This window comes from Megalopta genalis, chromosome 11 (assembly GCF_051020955.1).
Source record: "Megalopta genalis isolate 19385.01 chromosome 11, iyMegGena1_principal, whole genome shotgun sequence".
NCBI lineage: Eukaryota > Metazoa > Arthropoda > Insecta > Hymenoptera > Halictidae > Megalopta > Megalopta genalis.
The window spans coordinates 11,550,576-11,569,448 of NC_135023.1; the positions used below are offsets into that span (position 1 = coordinate 11,550,576).

An 18,873-nucleotide genomic window follows, 5' to 3' on the forward strand; every position below is an offset into this window, starting at 1 on the left:
CACCCTGTATATCGAGATACACCGTGAACGGCCGATCTAAATAACGACGGAGTTCGCAGGCTGTGCGAACACGGTGAATTACCGAATTGTTTTTGGTCAACCGTGGTATTTACCACGACAATCGTGCGATACAAAGCTCAACGCTACACAGCCCCACTCAAACAGAAAAGATAATGAGAAATGAATCAGTTGTGCGGTAATCACATTCACTTCAACTAGTCTGAAGGCAACACTTCTGCATAGTATACAGTATTTCCTCGCTGTACATTTTATCAAGTTAGAAAATGATCGATTAATTTTTCCAAACTTCTAATTAACAATGTTCAATAGAAAAGAAATTATTTAGAGAGGAAATACCGTGAACACCGCCTCTGCGCATGAGCGTGTAAGCGTACAGTGCACTGTGGTATCGAAAATGCTTAGAAAAATTGTAGCTTCCTAATTTTGATTTTACTATTTTGTATATAGTTCATTTGTTCAATTCAATTTGCAACAACGTTAACAAAATAGGAAGCATTTTTCCAGACATACTTCCACACGAACAAATATCGACCAGAAGCGAACTGAACGCGGTGTGAAAGAAGCGCCTATGGTAAACGATGTGGTTATATACCGTGTTCGTTGTAGTATTTGATTACTGATGAAGATTCTGTACCTTAGATCATATTGTCTTCCACAGGTTTCGCTTTTAAGGGGATACACAAGAGATACGTGTCAAAAGTTGTGTCACATTTCGTTTCTTTTTTTCGATCTTTCGTAAGCGGAACAACAGAAGATAGGATAAAGTAAACAGAGAGAAAGAGAGAGAAAGAGGGGGATAGATAGAAAGAGAGAGAGAGAGAGACTTTCCAAGCAGAACGTACCGAATCGAGCTGAACATCTAATTTTTATTGAATCTAAATCCTCGCGTGAATGGTCGATTCTTACCTTCTCTGAGATCTTTCGGCACGTTGGGCGAGAGCGATGGCATGGAAGGAGTTTGATAAAGATTGGGCCGCGGGCCTGTCGGTGGCAACGGTGTTACTTTGGACCTAATCAATAAATTCCCATCAATACTCATCAGCAATCATGTTCTCAATGAAATCTCACCTCTGTTTACGAATTTTCGGATTTCTGCCATCGAACGAGGTGGGAGTGCCAGCGCCTGAGGTGTTTGACGAGTACGAAGGCGGTCGGTACGGTCGTGGACAACCTTGAACAACAGGTGGTGATGGTACTGGTGCATACTGCAGCCGCGGATTAGCTGGTACTCCGGGATGCATCAATCTCATATCCCCTGGAAGTGATATAGGAAATGTATCTCGTTAAGACTCCAAGACTTCGTTTAAAGAGGATGTTGTCTACCTTGAACAAGATGGACACCCTGATACATTGGCAGTGGGTAACGTGGTTGGGGTTGTGCGCTTCTGTCCCCACTCCCACTTCCGAACAGCTCGTGTGCTGGAGTCGGCGACCTGCTAGTCCTCTGAGAGTTGCCTGGCGTTGAAGCTCGAACACCGGCAACAACCTGCAAAAATAATGATATTTTAGAATTTCCTGTAGGTTGAACATCCTTAAACGTTCCAAATATAAAGAGCAATATCCTTACAGGACCGTTTTGCCTAATAACGAGATTGGGAACCAGCGCAGGAGTCATGTAAGTTCCAGGAGGCGCGGGAGATGCGCCACTGTGCCCGACTTGATGACCGAACGTTCCATTGGACACCATCGTTGGCGGTGGATAATTACCTGAATTGACGTACATCAACGGCATCCCTGGCATCTGCACAATTTCTTCCATTAGTACAACCATCTATTCAAATATTAGAATGACGTAGTCAAAGACTCGTAACAGTATGAAGGCAATTAATCAAGTACCTGATTAGAAGTCGGGGTATTTGGTGGCGTGGGTACTCTGTACATGACAGGTTGTGGTTGTATCGCCGCTTGCCCTGACGGGTAATACGTGGGAACCATGTGAACCGGTGGTTGGTAGCTATATTCTCCTGGTGTCGGTGTCACAGCAGGTACCGAATTATAAGGAACTGGATAGCTGCCCACATAATTGGCTGAAATAGAAAATGTATAATTAAATAATCAATACACACAGAAAGAGAGAGAGAGAGAGAGAGAGAGAGAGAGAGAGAGAGAGAGAGAGAAAGACGCTTCCAAGAAGAGAAGCCCCGGCTTACAATTTGATTGGCTCGGAGGCGTCATAGTTTGCGCGTTAAAAGAATAATTCGTCGTGTATCTCTGTTGCTGGTGCAACTGCTGCCTATCACCTGGACCCTGACTGACCGAAAGTGCTGTACCAGGCGGGGGTACAAAATACATTGTTTGTTGCGCCTGTAATAAAAAACAGACAATGACAGCGCTCCGAACAATGAACCTTTCAACGCTTTACCTACCGGAAAATATTTTTCTAAATAGTAATCTCAAAAAAAAAATTGTAAGATGAAGTTACTGGAAATATTATAGCCATAAATTTCTATTTAACTCTCACAATTGTTTGATAATTATTAAATATTCACTGGTAGGTAAAGTGTTAAAACTGCCACTGGTTTCAGCAAGTATACCGGGACTGAGTTTGGCGGCGGTTGCCAATAGTTCTGCGGCATAGACTGCACACTTTGCACCGCCTGATGTGTAGACGGTTGTGGTTGCGGATAAGAATGCGGTGGCGTCGAATGATTATCACCGGACACACGCTGATCGTAGATACTCATACCCATAAAATATCCAGACAGTTCCGTTATTTCCTAAAGTGGACAACACGATCGTTCTAACACCTGAATGAACCACTGAATCGTGCCATCGAGATCTGTGATTCTCAAACTCTTTCACCCTGATGTACCCGCTAATAAAATATACAATCTCCCCCAGGTTGAGAACCACCGATCTAAATGATCATTACCGTTGTTTGCGACACTGGTCCTTGTTGCACAGGTACTGCATAATTCGCGTAAACCGAGTTCTGATTAAATACATCCCCTTGGCCATTATTCTGTACATTCGGCTGACCCTGGTTCGGATGAGGAGCCATCATCACAGTCTGCTGCCCTACTGGGGGTTGATAAACACCTGGGTTGTACGATTCTGAGGTAGGTATGTATGTGGTGTACGGTTGAGCCGTTTGGTTGTGGTTACAAGATTGCACCGTCGACGACGACTTGACTAGAGTTTGTTGTTGTGGCTGGTGGTGCTGCGGCTGCTGATGGTGCTGCGGCTGTTGATGCTGTGGCTGCGGCTGCGGTTGATGCTGAAGCGGTGGATTCAGCTGCGGAGGCGGCGTGAAGGGTAAACTAGGCGAAGTCGCAGTATTCGTCACATGGGTAATCGTCGTTGCATTACCACCATTGTTATTATTTTTGTTCATCTGCGACCTCTTTCTACCCTCGCTCCTACCGTTATTGATCATCTTGGATGGCTCGGACGGCTCCGTATTCTTCGGGGACACGGCGTTCCTGTCATTCTCGTGCGGCGACACAGCAGAGGTATAAAACTTTGGCGGGTTCTCCGGATCGAAACGGTATATCGAACCGTCCGGGTTCGTGTACGGCTGGTTCGTCTGCGGGTTGATGATTATGCTACCGGGCGGCACGCTGGATATACTGGTAACCGCCCACATCACCGTCTGATTGCTCGTTTCCGGCGAGGCAAGATCCTGACTAGATACTTGGGTGTGGCTGCACGTCATGTTTGCAACCGGTGATGGCGACGGTGATGGGGATATCGTTGCATCGCTGCGCTGACTCTGAGACTTGTAGCCGCTGCTCGAGGGACTTAGTCGTGAACACATGCTAGCACCTGAATCTGCAACCAAGTGTCTATCCTGTAGACAAGATACTCATACGCTGTTTGCAGCAATCTATGGTAAAGAGGAAGCAGCAAACCTTGCTTCATAAGACGAGCGCCAGCGCTATGAGTAGATGTGACACTGTCCCCTCTGGACAGCATGCCCCTGGACAGCATGCCTCTGGTATAACCACCGAAACTGAAGGATTTGGAGACGGACGGCCTCAGGACACCGCTTCGACAAGACTCTCTTCCGTCGAAGGATTCCCCTTTCATCAACTTTGTTTGCCTAGTAAATCAACAAATATTTATTAACTGGAACCAACAAGCTATCTTACTAGATTTACATGTTTAATTTACTTGCTCACCTCATCATGTGATCCGAAGGATGCAGCAGACGATATCTGGCAGAGTCAGAGCTCTCCGAAGAGGACCAATAAGGCCAGGAATGAACCTCGCCACTATCTCCGCTGTTGTCCTTGAATATCCTTCGCCTGGCGCGCTCATACTCCTCTTCCCGTTCCTCGAAGCTCTTACTTTGCCGACAATAATCTCCGGACAACCTATCAGGCGATTTGAAATTGAAACTGTCCTCGAAAGAACTCGAGTCTCTCTTCAGAATACTTCTACGCGGTTCCTCTGACAGGATCAGGTCGTCCCTGATGTGCTCCTTAAAACGGGTGTTGGGAATCCGCATGTTCTTCGTCCTGGTCACCACCACACTCGAACCGGACTGATCCACGTTGTGCTCCATACCAAAATAAGCAGCCACACGGTGCACCAGCATCCTGTTGTACGAGGACATGTTCGGGAACTTGTGGCAGACTTTCTGTGTATCCTTTGCGAACTCTATCAGATCCTTCTCGATTTTTAACAGTACGGTGCGGTCCTTTTGGTTACGATTTATGGTTTCCGCGATGAAGTGTTCCAAATCTATACCGGTGCTGTCTGTGTACAGCTCTGTGCTGCTGTCTGTGAATAGAGAAGGCGAAAGAATTGATCAGAACCACGCTGAATTTCGGAGAGAGGATAGTTAGCGAACTTTTTTAGTTCTCACACCTCTGGACAGACATGGCGAAGCACTGTCAAAGCTACCCTGGGACGAGTTCTGGTGCCTGAGCTTGTGCCTGGAACCTGGTCTGCTCACGGAGAGAGTGTTCCCGCATTGCGTGCCGCACTGATTGTTGCATATGTTCAGAGTGTTCGATCTACGTAGCTCCGACTTCTGATTGTTCTGAGCGTTCTGGGCCAGGTTGATGCTCTTCGGCGAGTGCTGCAACGCCTGGCCCGATTTCGTAGGCGACACGGGTGTCTGCAGCAAGCCGGGCCGGTCATTTTGATTGTTCTTCACGCAGTTATTGCATTTCTGAATCACGTTCGAACCGGTCATCTTGGAACGCTGGAACTCCGACTTATTGCCGTTCGTTGGAGATGTGTTATTCTTTGGTGAATGAACTTGGGAAGGACTAGATTGTCCTGAAATTGTGAAATCGGCTCATAATTCTCTACAGTGGCTGAAGATGTCGAGAGAATCAGGGGAACCAGGATTAAGTTTTGGTGAACTAGAGAAGGACTGGATCGACTTTGTAATTGTGAATCACGTGTTACTTGAGCCTCACGATTTTCTGGGACGACCGGAGATGCTGGGGGGAGGCAACGTTTGGTGGCGAGTTAGTTACCATTTCGCGACGGAGCTCGACAGGTAGGTGAAGTAGCCGTGTTGCGCATCTGCTTCGGGGACTGGTTCGGACAGAGATTGCTGTTGAACATTGACTCGTTGTTGTTGAGCTTGGTGTTGGTAGAGTTAGGAGACAGGTTGCCCGTGTACTTTCTCTCCCCGTCTACCGACTGAGGACTGTGCGGAGAAGACGAACCGTTGTATGGCTCCCTCGGGGGAGACGTCGACTCTCTCATGGCATGACTCCTGACCAACAACTTTACCTTAACAATCCACCAAAAACAGATCATCCGATTAGTCTATCCGCAATGCTCAACACAAAACATTTAGAATAACGCTTAAAGTAACAACTAAAATGATAATCCTAGCGTGAGGATGCCCTTCAGGATTCATCAGCGCTTCAACAATGTTAACACTACAAGAAAGAGGGATCTAGCACTCGTACATGGAAAGTGGTTTAGGCTTGCACAGCTACATTAGCGACTGCTGGTTTATCTAAACGAATTTTGGACCAGGTAGACCTACCCTATTACGAAAGTTTTTGTTCTCTGTGTCGGCCTTATCGGGTGGACAAGAGGGCGCGGTACGATGAAGCGTGGGTGAAGAGCCGACATTGGGATTGGCATTCCCGTCTATCATATCCGACTCCGAGTTGTTCTGATATGACACGTTCGGGCCACCTATGACGAAGCCTTGCCTGGAAGACGGCAGTGAGGGCATTCCTCCTCCCACGACCACCGTGGGGCTCTCAGGTCGGCTGTGCGACCTGCTGCCTTTATGCACCACTATGCTTGGTACTGTAACAACCAAATGGAATTCTAATGGATCCCCTTTCGCATGATTAATTGGCTAACTCTCAGGAACTGCCAGGTAGCTCTAAAGGATGACAATGCCTGTGTGTCCACCTAGAGGGCTCATCCGCTTAGTATCCAATTAGTATCTAGACAGTGCGAGATCTGAGAAGAACTAAATGAAGCCTAACTCGGTGTCTAGGTGGATCAAGGGCACTGCCGTCAAAGGATCGGAAACCACTGCAAGTTTCTTCAAGCTTTGAGGATTTGTTGGATCAACCGATCCTTTGCTGGGAACAGATACATAGCAAGGGAGAGGATTGTAGTTCGACCGGTTCGTGAAAGTATCAAAGCTCGTGATTCACAGCTCGGCATGGAAGGGACTTTCTATGAACTGACGTGAATTGTATGCATAGCTCGCCGCAGACGGCTAATAGCCGCTGTGAATCACTATGCGGAGGAAGGACACGGTAGAGCAGGGGGGCTGGGGGACGAGAACGAAAAATTGTGATGCAGCACTTACTCTCCAGGCGGGCCATGTGTTAAATGCGTCATGGGGTTACGGTGCAGGACTCTGCAACTGGTGGGTTCAAACAGGTGCAATTGGGTTAGTACGTGAATCGTTTGGGTGGCGTGCAGCTCGTGGGGCTGATACAAGGAGCCAGACCACTGCACGTCCACCTTCCAACATCGTACACTCTGGAAGCAGATACAAACACGTCAACGATTTCATTTCAGGTCAGAAACGTAGGATGCGGTGTTAAGCGTTAGAAATGGTAATGGATTAACACGTTCGGTGCCGTGTTCCTCACATTCGGGCGACTCTAATTGTTTTTATTAGTTTTCAAAATTAATTTCTATTGCAATGGATTCGAACAAAATTGAATCTCACTAGTATGTTCAAAATGCAAAAGAGATCAAATACCATCCACTGTGGTAACTTTTAACTTTCTAGTTTCCGTTCCATTAATCAAATTACTTCGACTTTGTGGGGAATTTTTGGCACTTAACGTGTTAATAATGCGTTTCACGCGTTCGTTGGAGCATTGTCCGAGCGTACAAGGGCTTTCTCGGCGCGCTTTGAGCTACGATTTTTGTCCAGATTGAAAACGATTTTCGAAATCGTTCGTTCAAAATTGATTTATTCCCAGGAAACGCGAACGCGGCTTCTCGTGCCAAATTGCCTCGAGAACGAGATACGCGAGGCTTACGCGAGTCGAAAGAAAAATGCAACATATTTTATAACGGCAGTCCGAGAACTTCCGGAACTTCGACAGTTTCGAAAACGTCCAGGCGGAAGTTGCCGTCAACGGTAACGAGTTTAGTTGTAAACTCGGCTGCGCCCGGGATTAAGGAATGCACTAAAACCGGTGTAATTTCCAGGCGAACGTGTGTACGAACGGAAACATTGTTAGTCATTGACGACAGCATTCATCGAACTCCCCGGCAATGAATATAAAGCACGGGACAAAGACTTTCTTTACGCTCGATGTTAAAATACATCAACGAGTCCGTGGTATTTCATACAGGCTAAATTTATTAACCACCCCTTCGCAATTATCGATCACCGTTGCCACTTTTCCTGCGGAGACTTTAATCACGATGTCTCGCTTATAATTATTGTTCAGCTTTATTTACAATTTTCTTGATCCCAATGCCCACTTTCGTAGACATAGCTGTTTGACCTTTTGTGAAATTATTCTATAATCAATCGACATGCTCGAAAACTGACAAACGCGGCGCGGTTTGGATAAGTTTGACCAAGCCTCGCGTCTTTAAAGTCGCGAACGTGTTTTTGTCGATAAGCGATAACCCCGAGCTTCGTAGCATCTTTAGGAGTCCTCTCCAGACTTTCTACAATTAAAAGCTTTCTTTAATATTTTCTACCGTTTGAACAAGTTTGTCTACGATCAACGCGAAATCCATCGAGTTCCCTCGCAATTCGTTCGACTTGGAAGAATATCCTTACAGCACCTCGATCAACAAAATCCACGACAAACCTCCACAAACAGCTCTCCATGACGATCAACGGACAAACAACGGCAACCATCGCCGCGGAACAACTCGCTGCAGAATCAGATCCCCGTCACAATCCTCATCTCCCTTTAGAAAACTCTGTTACTCTTCTGCACAGCGAACGATAGATCCCGCGCGCCTCTCCAGTCCCTCAAACATCGTCAAACACCTCACAGAACTGCTCGTCTCTGCTGAACAACCTCAACCGCACTATCCACACCCCGACGAAGAATCACACCGAAGGATCTCGGGCAACGATCTAGCGACAGTTCGCACACCGATCCTCGTCGATCCCCCGTCAATAGCAATCAGCTAGACGGTCCAGAGCCGGGCCAATTTCCCGAAGCCGATCGGGTTAATGCAGGTCAACACCCGGGGATCGTGTGATCGGCTCGACGGCTCGCGTAACAGGGCTCTCCGATCACGATCGCCAGCGATCGTTCAACTCTGCTCCTCGACGCGGAAGAGGCAGTTTGTTTTTCCCCGTTGACCAATGGCCGAGGAGGAATCCGTCGTCCCGGGGAGCACGCGTTTCTCGCGATTCTCTGGATCCAGGAGCGGCGGATCGCGCGGCGCGGCTGTCCGTGGATCACCGATGATCTTCCACCCGCGGATCCCCGTCGATTTTTTCCGTCCGGTGAACCGGACGCGCGCGTTGGCCGGGCTCCACGGCGTCTCGAAAATAGCAAGTACACTCTCTTTCTCTGTCGGCGCGCGGACTATCTCGGCCGAGCTTCCGTCTCTTGCATCCCCTTTCGGGGGAGGCCGAGCTCCGCGAGGTGAGAAGCACACGAGGGCGAAGACGACGTCGAAGGCGGGAAACGCCGCGAGCAACGGTGAGAGGAGAACCGAGAGAGACCTGGACCAGCCGCAATCTATCGAGTGCAACGCGGCGCACGTCGCCACCGAACCGCTTTGCGCGAGAGACTGAGAGAGAAACGCGCTCGGCGGTTCCTCTGATCGCCAACGAGGAGAGAACTAGCTGGCGGAGGGGGACGGAGGACGCGAGAGAGAGAGAGAGAGAGAGAGAGAGAGAGAGAGAGAGAGAGAGAGAGAGAGAGAGAGAGAGTGGACGACGAGAAGAACCGAGCCAGCAACCAGTTAGAGGACCCGGAGAGGGTTGCAGAGGGGCACGGCCGCTGAATTTTGAGACGGGGAGAGAAAAAAGAAATAGGGAAACCAGGGTTAGAGGAAAAATCGTGCTGAAGAGAGAGAGAGAGAGAGAGAGAGAGAGAGAGAGAGAGACCAGCTTGAACACGCGTGCGCGTTGCTGACAGTCTACCGGGTGTGGAGTGAACCGCTTTGCCGTGCCGCGAAGATGATCGCGCGACGTTATTGTGCTCTCGCTGATGCTCGATGATACTTCCGCGTGGGAGTTCATGGAATCGTGTTTGCCAAGCGGATGATTTGTTCGGTTAACGAGTGGACGGAGACCGATTGCCGAACTACCAGCGCAAATCCTGTCTTATGGGGTTCACGCTGAACTTCTCGGAACTCTAATCCTTTGTGTCGGAACAGACTCGACATTGACTTCCGTGATCTGATACAGAGGTTATAACCGTAGTCATCGGTTATCATCGCCTCTCATCCGATACGATTCACACGAGCAGATTCATTTTAACAGTTACAATCTTCTTGTATTTTCTATTCCTACAATATTCCTCGGAAGGCCAGTAGAGAGGCACAACCGTGGTTCAGAACCGATTTTCTTTCATTAATTGGACGATTTAGTGGTCTTTAGCGAGCGTCTAGCGAGCTTGAAATTTTTTATTCTTCTAATATACTTCGGAAAACCAGTAGAGAGACGCTACTGTACTTCAAAATCGACCTACTTTGATTAATTGGAGGATTTAGCGGTTCCTAGCAATTGCAATTATATTCTGGCAAGCTTCGTTCATTTTTACTTTGGCTATTCCCAGAATACGCTGCGTCTAATAATTATAGAAGCGCCCAAAATTTGTCAGTTTTTATACATTGTTGCTAATATAATAATGAATAGAGTGCGGATTTTTATGCAAAATAAAAATACTTTACATTGATTGCAAGATATAGGAGCTTCAGAAACACTTTATTTCTTTTCCTAATAATTTGAATTAGTTGCAATAATGTTTTTAAATTCTTTAAATATTTTTACTGCTTCGTATTCGATCTATTTATTTTTGTTATAATTGCATAAAATCCGAAATTGAATAATGAATGAAGCACGCCATATTTGAGATAGCATTGAAAACCAATATTGTTCTAAAAAGGGTATTTATTCTAAATATAGAACCGACAGAGTAGAACACTTTATTACACAAAACTTGAACAGGAAATTCGCCTTTATTTTCAATGAGTTCAAATATTCGATTTTGCATACATCCAATTAGACTTCGTTAAAGCAAAACTGACGATGCACCCACGAAAAACGACCTTCGCAGGCTTGGTTCTATAGTTATGAAACGCTAACGAATCACTGCTTTACTGTTTTCGTGTTTCTATCTTTCTAAAAAAGACGCATTGTTTCTCACTACGATTTCGAACACGGCATACTTCATTTATTATAATTAGACTGCGGATTTTATGCATTTATGGCAAAAGACCGAGTAGTTCTAATTTATAAAATACTAAAGAGATTAAAAGAACTTTAAAATATCATTGGATTATTTTCAATCTAATAAAATTATTAAAAAAAGAAGAGTTAACTTTCCATTTAGTTTCAATTTCATTCTGCAATTGATGTAAACAGTTCTCGTTTTGCATAAAACTCTCTGCAGTTTAATTATTACATTAGCTCCAACGTACAAAAACTGAAAATTTCTGTGCATTTTATAATTACGAGACGCGAACGTATTCCCCGGGGAACAAGTAGAGAGGAACCACCACCACCGTGCCTGGAAGATTCGCCGACGAATTGCCTGGAAGATTCAGCGGCGCCCAACGAACTCTATTAAAGAGCAACTGTTCCGGAGATTTATGAATGCTCGGGAGATGCTGCAAAGTTTTCCGAAACCGATTTTCCCGGCGGTTCTTCGCGAATTACTTGATCGTATCGATTGGTGGCGCGGAGTTTCCCTCGAACAGGGTCTAAGAAAAAAGGAATCCGCCGACCCTCTTCTGGGAAACAGCTTCAGCCAGGACCTTCGGTTTTTCGACGTTCCTCGGCGCGCGGCCGTGAGCGTAAAAGAGAAAGCGGCGAGGCGGTGGTGCCCGCGTTTTCCCCTCGGTTAAAACACCTTTTCACGTCGACCTCCATATTTTTGCCGAGGCTCCCGTCGGGGGGAGAAAAAAAAAAGAAAGAGCATCGCCGAGGCCCCGGCCGGGGCGAGATTCGTCATCCAGATCCTGTACGCCAGGCTCGCGTGCGCACAACAGAGTAATTTGTAGCGTTCAGCTTGCGCCACGAGGAGCGTGTGGTGCTGTTAACATCGATCGTTTTCATTCAAATCGTTTTGCGGAATAAATTTCTGGTAACGGCCGCAGAAAGTACAGTCGTCCTTAAGCCGCGCCGGCTGGCTTCGCTTAATTATCGCCGGATGATTGATGACGCGAAATTGTCGCCCTGCGCGCGATACCGGGCGAAAAGCGCGGCTTTTCTGCCACCGACAAATGATCGAAACGGCGAACCGGAAGGAGTTCGTTCGAAGAATGATCCGAATTTCAATAGGAAAACCGGGAAATTCCGATTTATCCTGAACGAGAATCGTATCTAATCAAGAAATACGTTTCCCCCCGGAGGGGGAGAGCGGGTGGAGCAAGAGTTACAATCGTCGTGGAAAGGTAAATAGCGCTTTGACAAATTTTTAAGAGCTCCTGGAGACGTTCTATCGCGGGACGACGCGATCTCCAAGGACATATTCGAGCCATTCCAATGGAAGGACGGATAGAAAAGGGAACTTCGACGATAAAAGCGATCCCGATGTCCTTAATACCATTGGATGCTTACGCAAGATTTTCTTCAGCATCTTTCCCCGCGAGAAACTAGGTCCACTTCTTTCGCAACCCGAGAAATTGTCAAGCGAGTACGAGTTAAAGAAACTACGAGCAGATACTTCCCTGCAACTATGTGCAGTCCTCCCTTTCGGCACACCCTTCGAAACGGATCAACTTCCTCGAGATAAAAAGTTCAAGTCGTTTGAACCAATATTTAAAAAGTTATACCGTTTTAACAGCTTCCGCTACGATTTCTTTCGGAGTTACGTTGTTTAACTTCGCCGCTAATAAATTTCTGCGCGAGCAAGAAAACTTATACTTTATCGTACACCAATCCTTGCTTTAATCAGTTAACTGTTTCTCCGACGAAAAATAAAATGTATTCGTCAATTTGCAGATTTATTTGAACTAATGTCTAAATGTCTAAACGTTTTAATTTCTAAATATTAGTAATTGAAAAATAGAATTCTATTTCGACTTGAAAGAAATGCTCGAACATTTTGAAGAAGAATTGGCCAACTTCGACTGACGATAACTCCGCGAGAAATCATCGCAGAACGATGACTTTCCTTTCAAATTGAAGCTCGATTCCTCTACTTTATTACACTGTTCCTCGATTTCATGTTTGACGCACCCTCGCCACTGTGACCCTTTAAACGTGACGCCATGTTTGTCACATTGAAAATTGCCAAGTTCGAAACGCGCGAACTTCGACAAATTTTTTTCAACAATACCGTTCGCAGTCGAACGAAGTTCGATCCTTCCCCTTTAATTTAAAAAAACGGAAACGTGGCTGCGATTTTTTTTCGCGAAGTTACAGCACTTTAAAGTAATCCGTGCATTCTTGGCATGAGAACGGAGCTCGGTGTTGTCGTCGAAGTTGGGCAATTTTTGTCCAGAATTTTTCTGTGCCACAATTTTGTTTCGCAGCGTGTATAATAAACCGATTTAATGGACTAACAGAATCTGACGCGATATCGCAGCGCAGGGTGCTGAAGGATACACAGTTGCTGTATTTCGATCTCTCGCATAAACAAAATCGAAGGAACGAGCGATTAACGAACGCGGTACGCTCGTTACCAATCAGCAGAGCTCGCTGGGCCGGCTCGAAGTCGATATTCAGGAGCGGTGCCAAGATATTCGGCCGGAAAAAGGCATCGGAAAGAGCAACCGCGGCTCCGGCTGCTCGTTTCGCGACCCGTGTTTCCGGTTCCCGGAGACAATCCGTTTGATCGCGGCTGATAATTGCGCGGGCGTACTATATATATATATATACGTCAGCTGTAAAACTTTTACTGTCCCATATTCGGGAGCCCCGCGTTTCCCTGGAAACTACTATACTCTCCCTGGATCTCTCTTCTCGCGCAGGTATACCCCCTACACGGGGCGGCACCTGTGTACGTGTGACCGTATGCACGCGCGTGTACGTATGACTGGCTGCGAATGGTGTCTATGACCCATATAACACGCCCAAGCGTAACTAGGTCGTGCACCTCTGTATCCCCTGGAATAATACAGGGTGTCCTCTTTTAAGAAACTCTGCGCCGCACGTTCGATAACGCAACGCCGGACCTCGCCAGCCCTCAGACAATCGCTCGAAAAGCATACCGCCGGCTTTGCGGACGAGAAACCGATCTCGTTTCTAGTCGATTTCGAGGCTCACCGTTTAGGCGGAAAAATGGATTTTTTTTGGTCCGGGGGAGCTACCCTCCCGTGACCTACATCCGAAAACCGATACGTGGTTTGTTATCAACGGATATTTTTGTTTGACTTTTCGTTTCAGAAATTGATGCTTGTTTCAGATGTGTTCGTGGATGCGTGTTGTCATTAGACGGTGCAGATTTTATGCATTTTCGATTAGGATATAACTAGGTCAAATACGAAACTGCGAAGATATTCGATCTTCGTATTGTGTATGATTTAGTATTTAAAATGATTAATGCGGATGCGGGCGGTTCCTTAATTAAGATAATTGTATAAAGATGGATGCGAGATCATTAGTGAATTATTATGCATTATTATGGTATTTGTATTTACTTTGTACTGTATTAATTGTGTAAAGATGGATGCGAGATCATTAGTGAATTATTATGCATTATTATGGTATTTGTATTTACTTTGTACTGTATTAATTGTGTAAAGATGGATGCGAGATCATTAGTGAATTATTATGCATTATTACGGTATTTGTATTTACTTTGTACTGTATTAATTTGTATTATTGCACTAATATTTTACTAATAATAACCAAAAAAGAAATAATTGAATTTCCGTTTCTTCGACTCCCAGGCTCTTAAAATTTCTTTTACCAATTTCGGCATTCTAACTAACAATTTTTTCATTACACCCGAAGAAACGTTCTCCAGATTATTCAGAAATATTTTTCAGATCCTGCGTACTTTTTCCGAACATCCCTGTCCAAAATCATCCCACAGTATCTCTATCAAATCTTCAATCACTTAATGCAACTAAATAATGAAATCACACAATTTTAACATTACCGAATACTAATCCGAAATAAAATTTGCAGAGACACATCGTTCTGTATCATTCATTTATATCGTGCGTCACTTATTCGTTAAAAGCGTCAAGTGTCCACATATTTACGGAGTGCAGATATTAATTTAGGCAATTTTGATATCGCGCAAAGATGCCGCCGTGCAATTATCGTTCAAAGGAATCCACAGATTCGAACGCAAACCAACACGGATTTCCCCAGGCTCCGGGATCAAGATAATTCCGTGAAGATCGAGGAAAGGCGACGACGGCGGGGTCGTTCGGCGCAGAAGATGAACCATTTCGCGTAGACTCGAAGGCCAACGGGTTGTCCTAGAAAAATTACATCTGATCTTTTATTCAACGCGAACCACCTTCAACGTCTTCGATCGCTTATGACACGCGACCAGGCTATTCCCACTCGATGACGCATCCTGAATCAGCCAGGACAACGCGCGGCGGCCTGCTTTCCGCAGGATCACGCCCCCGGAAGAACTAAAAGCGAGCCGACGTGGGTGCGTTTCGTTTGCCGATGCTCCGACGCCGGTTTGCGCAAACATTTCCGCCGCGCGGCCCTTTAAAACGCGTGGCGATCGATACGCGAACGGTCACGGGGATACTTTAACCACCTGGCAGGACATTAATCCTTCCATTGCCGGTCGAATCGCGTCGGATTCGATCGAATCGTAGCGCGATCGAACCGAGTTGCGAGCCGTTCGAAGGTATCGAGATGCGCAAGATCGAGCCTGAGAACGGCTCGCAGCTCGTCGAAGTCGAAGAACATCGAGCCGACGATTTCAGTTCGGTTTTGACGAAGATTCCACTTGCGATGTATTTTAGAAGATTCTTGATGCTGCGCTTCAAGATGGCCGACGACGGCGCACGACGGGGAAATTAATCTTCTCCGTGGCAAAACATTTGAACAGCGTCGTGAACATACACAGACACGTGAAACTCTGCTCGAAACCGAACGCAGTCGGCTGCAATTCGCATTAATTAATGCTGCGAGCCCTCGTGATCTCTGGGATTGCCGTGAAACTCTTTTCCGCCGCGCGTGTCTTCGTAGCATCGGAAGAAATCAACTACGCGACGATATATGTATATAATAATAATAATCTACGGAAACTGGAATTTTTGCACAGATTCTTTGTGATCTCGCTTAATTTCTCTATACCGGCAGGGAGAAATTAAATTAAGAAAAATTCCTCGGGGTCCTTTCCGACGCGCTGTCAACCCGATGCTAAATTTACCGGGACAGATTGAACGGCTAATCTCCGTCGATTGCGATCGGATCTTGGCAGTTCAAAGGTTTACCTTGGAGAACCGACCCCGGTCCAGTTGTTGGTCGGTGAACATCGAGAGGAGAACAAGAGCAAAAGAGAGAGAGAGAGAGAGAGAGAGAGAGAGAGAGAGGGGGTGAGAAAAAAAAGGCGACAGAAGGGAAGTGGGTCAGAGCTATTATCAGTAGCGCAGAATTAATCACGCTTCTATTCGTTCCATCGAGCGGTTCGACCGGGACCGATGCTAATTAATGGTTTCGGGGCTGGAATCGCGGGTCCGCGTGCCATTGTTGCAAGAGCAACCCCCAAACACCTCGCACAATCATCGATACACTACACAATTGGATTCACAGTGTTCTTAACATCCTCCGAATAGAACGCTGCCAATTCTTATCGAGAAGATCTCCATGAACGGATTTGCAAATTAATTAGTTAACAGTCGAACATAAAATCCGCGAATTATCATTGCACAATTAGAGACGAAATATATTTCCAACATAGGACGCTACAAATTTTTGTCGAGAAGATCTCCATGTGTGATTTAGGAATTAATTCGTTCGCGAGATACATAGCTTGCGAACTACGATCATTTTTCAGACATTATGTTCTCAAAAAAAGTACCTAACGAAATCACTGAATCATTGCACGTTGCAGCTTTCGTCTACTCGCGATTCAGGATAAAATGAAGCATTTAACATACATACATAACATAATGCCAAGAACCTCAAAATCTTCATAGAAGTATTTTTAAGTTAATCGAATCGCTCTTAAATAAGTGAGAACAAAGAAACGGAGTTACATTTGGAACTCTACGGAGCGTATAGAATATTCCAGCCTCGCTTGACACGTGTCGTTCCAAATGTTTAAAAATATCCTGAAAAGTGGCAAATTCCTAGTTAAGACGGTACGAAAAAGCACGGTTTGAAATCATAAAATACGATGGAGCCTCGACTATCCGAACAACCATCGACGCTCGAGTTCGCTGCAATCCAGGCGGAATTTCAGCCGCGTACGGCTTCGGGGGTGCGACGATGCGTGTACAAACCGATTTATTGTGGAAATTATCGTGCATTTGATCCGGCATTGTATCAAGGTAACTGGATAACCGAGATAACCGCGGTATTACGGTAATATGCCGAGCGATACTTGGCGCGCGGTTTCGCAGTGCGAACTATGGTTTTCGTCGAGCAATCATGTTCGAAAGCGCGCGGTCGGCGGGGGTCGGCAAGGTGAATTTTTCAGGCGCGGGGAATCGCCCGGAAAACCCAATTCCAGGAAGTAACCTAATTCCTGCGGGAGGGATGACCCAGCCGCGAGGAGGTAGCCGGAGCACGGCAGGATGTTCCGCAGGAGGTGGGGACGTTGTACGGGGTCCCGAGTAAGAGGGGGTAGGTTAGAGGCTGCCAGGGGGGTACGTTCGGTTTAGCGATACGTGCCAGTCCGATGCACCCCTTGTCGCCATGGAAACGACCTACTCTCCCTGGACAGACGCATCGGCCACCCTCCGCGTGTTAAACAGTCGAATAAAGGATATCTGGTGCTCTTTGAACCCACCCACGGCACACAGGACGATCATGGCTTCTCCGAAGAGGACGCGACAGCTGATCGGCCCGGCTATATAGCGCGCACCGCCGTTCCAACCCGGTGATCTTGAGCTAGAAACTTCGACACGCTGACCCGATGCGGAATCGTCGCCGATTAGAATTTCAGATTCGGAGGATAGACCTCGAGGAGGATTTTGTGTACGCTCGGCCCGATCGCTCTCGATTCGTTGATACACGAAATCGAGGTTCGAAGGGTAGAAAATTTTGTGATCGACGTTGCTTGCTGGGGAATCCTTGCGCGAAGGATATTGCAGCGGGGATATCTAGGATACTCTGAACTGACCTCGTTTCCGAAATGCTACTTCGTATGATGATTGGCGATCGGAGCTATTCGAGATTCAACTCTTGTCTGATCAGGTGACTGAATTTTTCTTGTCTGACCAACAAGGCCAGATTTCACTTGTCTGTTTGATGAACGAGTTTTCCTACTGGGCTGATCAGGTGAAAGGTATTCTACTGTCTGATCAGGTGCGAGTTCATTCCACTGTCTGCACAAGACGAGCTTATTCTACTGTTTGCATAAGAACAAGTTTATTCCGCTGCTTGATCAGCTCTGCTTGTTCAATCAGAGTACAATCTTGTTTCTACTTCTATGATCAGGGTACAATTTTATTTATACCTGTTTAATCAGGTTACGATTTTATTTATACCTGTCTGATTAGGGTACAATTTTATTTCTATCTGTCTGATTAGGGTACAATTTTATTTCTACCTGTCTGATCAGGGTACAATTTTATTTCTACCTGTTTGATCAGAGTACAATTATATTTATACCTGTCTGATCAGGGTACAATTATATTTATACCTGTCTGATCAGGGTATAATTTTTTTTATACCTGTCTGATCTGGATACAATTTTATTTATACCTGTCTGATCAGGGTACAATTTTATTTATACCTGTCTGATCAGGGTACAATTTTATTTATACCTGTCTGATCAATCTTATTTCTTCTTCTCTGATGATTTTTGTCTATCCACTTGTCTGATGAAAGTACAATCTTATTCAATATTCAGTTAAGGTACAATCATACTCTACTGACCAGTCAGGGTGCAATCCTCTTCTACTGTCCAGTCACGGTCAGTCATGTTTCACTTGCCCTACCTACGATCCGATTATTCTCCTTGCCTGATTAAAACCGATTCTACTTCACTGTCTAGAAGAGACTGTCTCGTGAGGCTTCATTATCTTGCGAATGGTAGATTTCTTGCCTAATGAATGGCAGCCTTGTCCCTGTTGCCTGATCAAGGTTATATCGATTGACACCTGAATTTTGCTCGTCGCTCGATTCTTTTTGCCCGACCAACAAACCTGCACGAATTG

General features: G+C 46.0%; 1 protein-coding gene across 7 annotated transcripts in view; it reads right to left on the reverse strand.

Annotated features, from left to right (window-relative positions):
* Positions 1-18,873, reverse strand: part of LOC117226146 (uncharacterized) — a 53,893-nt gene that overhangs the window by 6,709 nt on the left and 28,311 nt on the right. For 2 of the 7 annotated variants that reach the window (XM_033480203.2, XM_033480204.2), the window contains 14 exons: positions 6,767-6,942; positions 5,978-6,249; positions 5,454-5,715; positions 4,834-5,250; positions 4,143-4,746; positions 3,873-4,063; positions 2,894-3,792; positions 2,556-2,738; positions 2,172-2,325; positions 1,858-2,048; positions 1,589-1,762; positions 1,345-1,507; positions 1,090-1,276; positions 928-1,031 (listed from right to left, as the gene is read on the reverse strand). In XM_033480203.2, the coding sequence (XP_033336094.2) occupies positions 928-1,031; positions 1,090-1,276; positions 1,345-1,507; positions 1,589-1,762; positions 1,858-2,048; positions 2,172-2,325; positions 2,556-2,738; positions 2,894-3,792; positions 3,873-4,063; positions 4,143-4,746; positions 4,834-5,250; positions 5,454-5,715; positions 5,978-6,249; positions 6,767-6,782 (3,817 nt within the window). In that variant the 5' untranslated portion in view covers positions 6,783-6,942. Of the gene's footprint in view, positions 1-613; positions 686-927; positions 1,032-1,089; positions 1,277-1,344; positions 1,508-1,588; positions 1,763-1,857; positions 2,049-2,171; positions 2,326-2,555; positions 2,739-2,893; positions 3,793-3,872; positions 4,064-4,142; positions 4,747-4,833; positions 5,251-5,453; positions 5,716-5,977; positions 6,250-6,766; positions 6,943-8,243; positions 9,192-18,873 lie in introns of those variants that run through there. The other 5 variants (XM_033480205.2, XM_076525059.1, XM_033480202.2 and 2 more) reach the window with 5 other exon arrangements.